Source organism: Mirounga leonina, unplaced genomic scaffold (genome assembly GCF_011800145.1).
Source record: "Mirounga leonina isolate KUSES-001 unplaced genomic scaffold, KU_Mleo_1.0 Mir_53, whole genome shotgun sequence".
Taxonomy (NCBI): domain Eukaryota; kingdom Metazoa; phylum Chordata; class Mammalia; order Carnivora; family Phocidae; genus Mirounga; species Mirounga leonina.
This window is the reverse complement of record NW_023270807.1, coordinates 30664034-30674562: the sequence shown is the minus strand read 5'-3', so window position 1 is coordinate 30674562 and position 10529 is coordinate 30664034. Positions and strand designations below refer to the sequence as shown.

General features: G+C 34.4%; 1 protein-coding gene across 1 annotated transcript in view; it reads left to right on the top strand.

Annotated features, from left to right (window-relative positions):
- LMBRD1 (LMBR1 domain containing 1) overlaps nt 1-10529 on the top strand; it is a 136590-nt gene that overhangs the window by 108552 nt on the left and 17509 nt on the right. The window contains exon 14 of the mRNA XM_034991517.1: nt 1000-1078. Coding sequence (XP_034847408.1) covers nt 1000-1078 — 79 coding nt within the window. The remainder of the gene's footprint in view (nt 1-999; nt 1079-10529) is intronic.

The following is a 10529-nucleotide window of genomic DNA, read 5'->3' as shown; positions in this document are numbered from 1 at the left end:
AAACTAATAATACAGTATATGTTAATTAATTGAATTTAAATTAAAAAAAGGAAACCTCCCCCCCAAAATTTTATTTATGGGTATCTGAGCTTTCTTTCAACATGATGCATATTACTTGTTATACTCTTTTTTTACGTTGATCTTTCAGAAGCCAGCTGTGGCTCCTGCTTGTAACTGGACAGCTAGTTTGGGTTTTTTGACAGTTTAAAATATTTTGACCATATCTGATTCAATCTTTGTGTAGTTTGTTTCCTTTTCCTAAAATACCTCTCGCTCTACTTAATAATGCAAATGTGTTTCAAGTTCTAGTTCAGGCTTTGCTTTAATGGAGTCTTTGATTACTAATCTAGTCTGCCCAGATCACCCCTTTTTTATACTATATTCCTCCATTCTTTCTTTACTTTAACATGTAATTAGTAACAAAAATTTAACAAGCACATCGAACCTTCCAACAGTACCATACATAATATTACCAATGGTTGAAAAATTAGTTCATTGACAAATACTAAATAATAATGTAGGTGGAACAAATATAAGGCACACACTATAATAGAGGTACATGAGTAACCTGAGTTTGGGAAACACAGTACTAGACGATCACCTGAATCCTATTTTCCACTTCTTATATCTTTTTATTTTCTTCTTGCCTTATTGTGTCCACCTAGTTCACTAGGTCATGCTTATTAAACTTTTTTCTATGAATAAGTGAAGTGACATCATGCATTTGCATGGATAAAACATATTTTCTTGTTTCACAGTGGAATAATAAGTAGGTTGTTTCTCTGGGAAGAAGTTCTGTTGTTCAGTCCAGGACCTAAAATTGTTGCAAAAAAGCCCTAATGTTAAAATTTACCATAAATCTTTCTCTTCTAATTGTAATTTTGTATAAGAATATTAGCTAAATGTAGTTTAATAGAAAACAGAGTATAAAATGTGATTACTTTTTGCTCCAAATATTTATTAATATACTTACATTTTAACAATATTTTTGTCTTTTAGAGCAATATAACTTATGATGACCATAAAAACAATTCAGCCTTCCCTGTGCCAAAGAGATGTGATGCCGATGCCCCTGAAGGTAAGGCAGCTCTTATCAACTATCTTAGAATTTATAAGTCTGTGAGAAAAGAGTTGGCTTGCATTTTGCTGTGTTAATCATTTGATGCATCTGTTTTAATATGTGGTAATAAAGAAACTTTTAGCAGGAAGAAATTGGTAAGTCTTTTCAATAGAATTTCTTGGTGATATATTGATTTCCATTAGGGAAAGGACCATTATAAACTAGTTACTTATCAAGGAACAAAAGGTAGTTCTTATTTATTACATTTACTAATATAATAAGAAATCACTCTTAAATGACTTTCTTTTTCCTTGAAATCTCAAGATAGTTTTGGTGGAATCTCTTAATTCTTAGGACCAAGACCAAAAGTACCTATGACTTAGAACTTTTCATTCATACACATCTAGTTATTTTACTTAATAATAATAATATTAATAGCAGTTCACTTTTAAGAACATATAATTGTGTTCCAGGCACTATGCTAAGTATTTTATGTGTATTCTGAGAAAAATTCTGTGATCCTATGCTTTTAACCTGTTTTTTTTAGAGAATTTTTTTCTTCTTTCTGTTTATTAAGGTGATTTTTTTCTTTTGAATATTATTTTGTCCTAATTAAGGATTCCAGATTCATTCTATCAGAATTTGCGATTTCTTTTCTTCCTTGTTTTTGTTTTTTAAGATTTTATTTATTTGACAGAGAGAGAGCACAAGCAGGGGGAGCAGCAGAGGGAGCTGCAGAGGGAAAGGTAGAACAGGCTCCCCACTGAACAGGAAGCCCACTCGATCCCAGGACCCTGGGATCATGACCTGAGCCAAAGGCAGACGTTTAACCAACTGAGCCCCCCAGGCACCCCTGCAATTTTTTTTCTACTCTTATCTTCAAAATGCTTTTATATCAGGGTAAAGTAATATGTCAGATGTGGTAAATTTCTTCTTAAATCACTCATGGGTACCATTATAAAAAGATAAATTCACAGTTTTTTAGTAGGGTCAACTAAAGATTGTGATGGAGTAATAGGAAGACTAAGCATAGAATACTGGGATAGCCCAGAGGAGGAAGTAATTACCTCTACCCGGAGGAGATCATTGTGCAGTGGTAGTCAAAAGAAAGGCTTTTGGAAAAGTGACACCAGAACTGCATTTCAAGGTTAAAGAAGGATTTATCTGCTGTGTGCATCAAGGCAAGTTGCCCTGGGCAGAGGAACAAAATGCACAAATAAAATTCTCTTAAACTATATTATGGGTATGTGTTTAAAAGAATTTAAAACATTGTTATTGTATTTGGAGGTGGGGAGGAAATGAGATTGAAGAGTTAGGAGTCAGATCGCAAAATGTTTTGGAAAGTAAAGAGTCAATGAAGAGTTTTTGTTTGTTTTGTTTTTTCAATGAAGAGTTCTAAATAAGAAAATAGAAGTTATGATCTGGTTTATTGTCCCAATAACTTAATTATAACAGTTATATGTTATATAGAGCCTGGATTTGAGACCAAAGCATAGAAATCAGATGGGAGGCATAGCCAGAAGGAGCTATTACAGTAATCCAGGAGAGATGGTGGAAGCCTGAATTAAGCAGTGGTCATGAGCACATGAAATGAAGAAATAAATTCAGGGGTGAATTGAGAGAATTTCTGATTGTTTGGATCCAAAGCAATTTCAAGGAACACAAAGATTCAAGAATGGCCCTCCAGTTACTGAGTAGTTTGGTAAATTTTGGTATCACCAAACTGAGATAAAAATACTTATTAGTTACTAAGATTAGAGAGAATTGTAAGAAATGATTAGTTGACCTGAGATATCTCCAGGACATTCAGGTGGAGGTTTCATAAGCAGTTGAATATATATGTAAGGAACTGAGAGGGAAGAGAGTGAGTGGAGCACAGAGACTGGACCTCAGAAAAAGTGTTATCTAAGGGCAAGCAGATAAAGAAGGTACAGAGGAGACGACTGAAAAAAAGTGACAAAAATGTTGATGAAGAGAAATCTAATTGAATAAAAACGAGTATAAATCGGTGACTCAGTTTATATTATTAGTCTTTGTGGAAATTCTTCATAGGGATTGAGAGAGATTAGGCAGAAACTGAAGAAAGCATGCAGGGTCAAGGAAATTTTTGTTTAGCTTTTTTTTTTTTTTTTTAATAGATTAGGAGAGACTTCAGGGATGATGGGATGGAACTAATGAACAGGAGAAGCTGAAAAGTATCAGAAAGGTTGAATGATGGAACAATATCCAGTTCTAGAGGAGATGGTATTAAGAACATCCAAGACAGGATGCTTTAGATAGAATGAAGGGTACTCCTTCTCTAGGTTGTAAGGAAAGAAGCAAGGATATGGACTCAGATAGTAATTTCTTAGTGAGAGTAGACAGGAAGTTGTCATTTGTATCTCATTGTCTCAGTTTGCTGTGAAGTTTAAGTTCAGGTCATTTGCTGAGAACTGAGTAGGCCGTTGGGGCACATAGTTGAGGAAAGTGGCAAAAGGTTTTGATAGGCCATGAAAGTGAATAAAGAGGGTTCTCACTGAAGATAAATCAGTGATAGATAAATATGTCAGGGGACAGAGATGAAATTATCAATTTGTGTTTATGTTGAACAGATCTGTACAACCAGTGTGATTATTCTCCATCGGTGCTTAGTTGTCTGGGGAGGGTAGGTTGAAGGATTGAAGTAGAATGCAAAACAAAGGAGTGACAGAATAAAGTGACCAACCACAGAGGCTGGGATGCATAAGGAAATAAGGGAAGAGACTAAAACTGAGAGAAAAGAACAAAATAGAGAAGAGATGGGAAAACAAATCCAGTGGGATACCTTTCGTTGCCTGAAGAAATAATAGTAAAATATTTCTAGTATAAATAAATATGACTTGACTTTCCAATTCTACTTTTGTAATGACTTTAGTCCCAGATTTTTTTCTTTGAAATGTACACACACATCACAAAAAGGGTAGATAGTTGAAATGCTTTGGGTTGTCATTTTTATTTTTATTTTTATTTTTTTATTTTTTAAATTTTTTTTATTTATTTATTTGACAGAGAGAGAGATAGCGAGAGCAGGAACACAAGCAGGGGGAGTGGGAGAGGGAGAAGCAGGCTTCCTGCCGAGCAAGGAGCCCGATGTGGGACTCGATCCCAGACGCTGGGATCATGACCTGAGCCGAAGGCAGACGCTTAATGACTGAGCCACCCAGGCGCCCTGTCATTTTTAGCTAAGTGAAAATAGAATGAAAAATTACTGCTGAGTTGATTTGTAATTTTTTTTTTAACTAAGAAGGCATTGACCCTGAAGATCTAAAATAGATTCTGCTTTTAAAATTCTTATGGCACTATTGAAACCATAGCAGAAAAAATAAATAAAAACAAATTAAGATTTCAAAATTATGTTGCACTGGTAAAGGGAATTTAAAATGCCCCTGTATTGCTGAACTGAGTGAATTTATATATTGTAGCTCAATAAGCTTTAGTCAGATGATATACTTGACCATAATTTTTTATGAATCCTATTTAGTATCTTTCTTTTTCAGTCTAACCTAATTTACAGTAGTTAAAATGACTCTATCTGAACTGTTGAAAATTTTTCTTAAACATTTCAGTTGACTTATCCTTTGAAATGTTACTTTGCAGTACAAAACATACCCTTAGGTTTATGGATTTGATTAATTTTTCTCAACCTTTTGTTTTGTTCTCTAGCTTATATGTTCATGGTAGAAATATCATTGGATCTGGGGTATCAGGGTAGATTTTTTTAAAATAAAAATAGTGTTGGGGAAAGATGAAGAGCCAATTAGGACATGAGATTTGACACATAGGGGTGGGGATGGTGTGGTATATATGGTGACAGACTGGTATGACTGTATCCATTTGAACACGAACTTGGAAATCTCAGCATACAGAGAAAAAAAATACTGTTATTTGTGACATTTTGGTGGGCACATTTGACTAGAGTAGATGGTGCTACAATATAAATATGCCATAAGGCACTTGATGGCACTTTTGTTACATGTCTGTTGCAGATTCAACAGAATCTTGAAGAGTGAGTTTTAGATTTAGAAACAAAAATTATAATGTTATACTTAAAATTATTTCTGAGAAAAGATAATCTCCCTGGAAAGATATTAAAGCAACAATTTCTAAAAATACATATATGAATCTCTTATCAATCAGTACATTTTAGATACTTTTTTCTCAAGTAACACTCTGTTCATATATGAGGTAGTCTTGCATTTATTAAACATATAGAAATTATTACTGACACCCTAGTTTTAAGTGCTTATAGTGTCTAAGAGTCAAAAGAGAGTCATTCATCTAAAAATAGGTTAGGTTTTTGTGTTTAAAATAATCTCTTAAAGAATTGAATGGTTTAGCAGATTTATGAGGAATACCTATCATACTGGGTTTATAAAGTTCTCCTAAAATGACAGTATTACATAATTTATCTTGACAGGTGGTGCATAGTTTATATGTTTAAAGTAAGTCACCTCGGCAAATTAGAAATCAAGTTTTAAATTTTATATGCCATTATGACAAAATAATCTTTACATTCTTAGTTTTATATTCTTTTTTTTTTTTTAAGATTTTATTTATTTATTTGACACAGAGAGAGAGAGAGATAGCGAGAGCAGGAACACAAGCAGGGGGAGTGGGAGAGGGAGAAGCAGGCTTCCTGCCGAGCAGGGAGCCCGATGTGGGACTCGATCCCAGGACCCTGGGATCATGACCTGAGCCGAAGGCAGACGCTTAATGACTGAGCCACCCGGGCGCCCTTAGTTTTATATTCTTTAATTGCTACTTAATCTAACAAGCCTTAGTACACAATTTATGTGTTAATGTGAATAAAATAATTAAACACAGAACTATTACAAGTAACATAAACATGCATAAATATTTGAATCAAAATAGGAGGATGAAAGATTGTCCCTTAATGGACAAACACAGTAGGCATTGTGAGTACTGGGGTAGATTTTGGAAAAGTGTCAGAGAAACACATATACCTATTATATGTATTTCTGCCATTGAATAGCACTCAGCCTAATGGACTTGGATATGAAAATAAATAATTGTAATAGAAGGAAAAGTAAGTGGCAAGCTATAAAGAAATAATAGACAAAAATGCTATGGGAAGGCAAAAGGAGATAATGATTTATTCTGCCCATGGGGCAGTATAATATTTCAGCTGGGCCCAAAAGCATAAGTTAAATAAATCTAAATGAGCAATAACAAAAAAAAAAATTGAAGGATATTCCAAGCAGAGAAGGCACCTGCATTAATAAGGCATAAAGACATAAATAAATTTGGCATGTTATAGTAACAATAAATTATGGCAGGAGCATTGAATATTTGGGAAATACAGTGAGGGATGAAGGAAGATAATATGTTTCCAAGTGACTGTTTTTAAAAATCCACGAACCCCCTTATTTGTGCTGTTCTATTTAATTCTTTTACCTTTTCTTGACATAAACTTGTGTTGTCTTAGTTGGAACTGGAAATGAAGTGATCTGTATACGTCAAACTTGATTTTTGTGGGTTATTCTGATTAAGTATATTTGTTAATATATATAGCCAGTCTTAAATAATCAAATGATCTACATAGCTTTAGATTTTAGCTTTAGGATATAATTTTACTAGGACAAATGGTTAAGATGACTCAAGTTAGCTGGTGATGCTAAAATAGAAGTTGATGTGTTAAACTAAACCACATGAATTACAAAAAACAGAGCAGACTTAAAATTAAAAAGCTAAAGCAGGGTTATAATTATATACACTAAGTACAAAGGGAAAGTGAGAATTATTTTTAATTCTTTATTAAGGTAAAATGTGTATGATACCTTACTTTAGAAAGTAGTTAAACACTAAATTCTGGAGTAAAAAAGCCCATCATCAAGAAATGACTCAAAATACGTTCTCTATAAATAAAACTTACTTGTCTGTTTTGCCAGCAAATAAACAGGTTGACCTGTTTTCTCAGAACCTCAAATATCTATCCTTCTAAAAACATTTAACATACTATGTCAGGGATAGAGAATCTTTTTTCTCCTCATTTTCTGTGTGAGAATTATAGAAATGGAAATAAAGAGATACATAAATTGTAAACAGTTTTAAAATACGAATTAGAATGTTAAAGCAGAAAAAAAAAACACTTGATAGAGGACATCTAACTCATGTAATCCTCTTTATTGCAGATACAGAAACTAAGGCCCTAAGAAATGAGAATTAAAAGCTGTATAGGGGCGCCTGGGTGGCTCAGTCGTTAAGTGTCTGCCTTCGGCTCAGGTCATGATCCCAGGGTCCTGGGATCAAGCCCCGCATCAGGCTCCCTGCTCGGCGGGAAGCCTGCTTATCTCTCTCCCACTCCCCCTGCTTGTGTTCCCTCTCTCACTGTGTCTCTCTCTCTGTTAAATAAATAAAATCTTAAAAAAAAAAAAAAAAAAAAAAGCTGTACAGATAATATGAGACTTGGGACGATAATGCAAGTGTCTGGATTCCCAATATCTTTTTTTTAATTCAATTAATTAAGATATAATATATTACTGGTTTCAGGGGTACAGGTCTGTGATTCATCAGTCTTATGTAATACCCAGTGCTCATTACAACACATACCCTCCCCAATGTCCATCACCCAGTTACCCCATCCCTCTACCCCCCTCCCCTCCAGCAACCCTCAGTTTGTTTCCTATGATTAAGTTTCTTATGGTTTGTCTCCCTCTCTGGTTTCACCTTTTTTCATTTTTTCCTCTCTTCCCATATGGTCCTCTGCCTTGTTTCTTAAATTCCACATATGAGTGAGATCATGATAATCGTCTTTCTCTGATTGACTTATTTCACTTAGCATAATACCCTCTAGTTCCATCCACGTCGTTGCAAAAGGGAAGATTTCATTTTTTTTTTCTGATGGCTGTGTCATATTCCATTGTGTGTGTATATATATATATATGTGTGTGTGTGTATATGTGTATATGTATATATATATACATACCACATCTTCTTTATCCATTCATCTCCCAATATCTTTTTGTAGATACATCTGTGTCTTGTATTTTGTGTCCATTGTCTGTCCTTTAAATTGTAAAAATAAAACTGTTACTGCTTTTTTTTTTTTAATTTAATGGAGATAGTCATTTGAAGCCATGAGGGAATGAAAGTCACAGATAATATAAAAGAAAAGTTGTATATCTATCTTATTTTTAGTATGAAATCATATTAAAATGCATTCAGGAGCTTGCTCCTGCAAAGTTAATGTATTCTTAATTCCACATGTCTGTTTCCTTAATTCATGCATTGAGGGAGAACATAGAGTTCAGTTTTGAATCATTTTTGTTTGAGAATTCCTTAAACATCCAAGTGGAGGTCTTGAGTTGGATCTAAAGTTCTGGAGAAGTTTATGCTGGATTAGTCAGGGTTTGATGGGAAGTAAAGCTGTGAGACTGGATGAGAGATCACCAAGAGACTGAGTATAAATGGAGAAGAGGTATAAGGACTGAGCTCTGTGACTGTCCAATGGTAAGAGGTTAGAAAGAAGAACAACCAGTGAAGAACTAAGAAGGGACAATCAGTGAGTTAGGTGGAAAATTAGGCAAGGGAAGAGTGATGAACCATTTCAAGTGCTGTCATTTGCCAAATTAAAAAACAAAGAGAAAGAGAAACTGTATTTAAACAGATGATGACAGTAGGAAGAGGGGGACTGTTTGCAATAAGGAAAACTCTCTGACCATGAGATCTGTAATTGTTTCAAAGATCAGGCAGAAAAGAGGGTTTGTTTGTTTGTTTGTTTGTTTTCTATGTAGAGAGGAGTAAGTAAGGTGTAAATAAAGAATCAGGTGTTAGGGAGTAGGATGATCAGAGAATGTTTTTCCCTGAGGTAGTCAAGAGGTGTATTGTTCAGGAGCGGGTGTAGACTAGGGTAGGCCAGATTTCAGGGGTCTGGGGAAGGAGAGGAATTTAAATTTTGGGTAAATCAAATTAATAAAGCCTCTTGTTCTGATTGATCAGTGTGGACAAACAGTTCAGGTAATCTTTTTTGAAGCAGAATCATGGAACACTACATCAAAAACTAATGATGTATGGTGATTAACATAACATAATAAAATAAAATTAAAAAAAGAAGAAATGACTTTTGGTGGGGTTAATTGAGTGACTGACAAGAACAGTTCTGATGGGATGATGTGGGCAGAAACCTGATCAGAGCAGGTTAAAGACGGAATGGGGACTTGAGTAACTAAGTTTGAAATAATTGTCATGACAAAAACACCAAGAAAAAAAACAACTGGTGAATAAAATACCAAATTTCTTAAAAGTATCAAAGTGCTGATAAGATCTTAAGACAAAAATCTCAGTTCTCACTAATCATCATTAGACCAGCAGCATCTGGGAATTGGGAAGTTGTTAGAAATATAAATTATTAGGTTTCACCTTAAGCCTTCTAAATCAGGAACTCTAGGGATGGAACCTAGCAGTTTGTTTTAATAATTGCTCCAGGAGGGGTGCCTGGGTGACTGTTGGTTAAGTGTCCAACTCTTCGTTTCAGCTCAGGTCATGATCTCAGGGGTTGTGGGATGGAGTACTGTGTTGGGCTCTGTGCTCAGAGGGGAATCTGCTTGAGATTCTTTCCCTCACCCCCCGCCCCCCGCTTACTCTCTCTCTCTCAAATAAATAAATAAATGCTTAAAAAAAATAATCCCTCTAGGTGATTCTGGTACTGCATTAGTCTGAGTGAAGGAAAGAAACCCAGAACAAAGTAATAAGTAGAGTGTTAAGCTGCTTTGTTTTGAGGGCACTTACCAAATCCAATGATTTAAGCTTCAGTTTTCACAGCCTTTTGAGGCAAAAGGAACAGAAAATAATAGAGCAGTCCTGTCCAATGAAAATATAATGTGAATCACATAAGTGATTTAAACTTTTTAGCCAGTCATATTAAAAAAGAAACTGATGACTTTGATTTTATTAAATGGCATTGTATTTAACCCAGTATATCCAAAATATTGTTTCAACATGTAACTAACATAATATTTTACTGAGATACTTTATATCCTTTTTCAGACTAATCTTCAAAACCTGGTGTATATTTTGCACTTAAATAACACCATAATCCAAACCTCAAATTTTCATCATCTAAATGAAACAATTTATTAAAGTAAAATACAGTTCTACCAAAGCAATAAAGTTGCTTTTAATAAAAAATTATTTTACACTGCTTCAGTTTTTAATTTATATTTGAATTAATTAGAATTCAAAATAAAGTTAGAAATTCGGTTCCTTAGTCTCAGTTGTCACATGAATTATTTAATAGCCACATGTTACTAGTAGGTATTAAATTGGACATGCAGGTGTAGAGTACACATGAATGGTCTCATCTCATAGGAGATGCATGTACCCTCTTGTAAAGCTGAGTCCTTCCGTCCCCCAAGTATTATATCACCATCTGAGGGTGAACAAGTAACAAAGTTCTATTACTTCCAGAAAACTGAAGGCAAAGTTGGCCTTA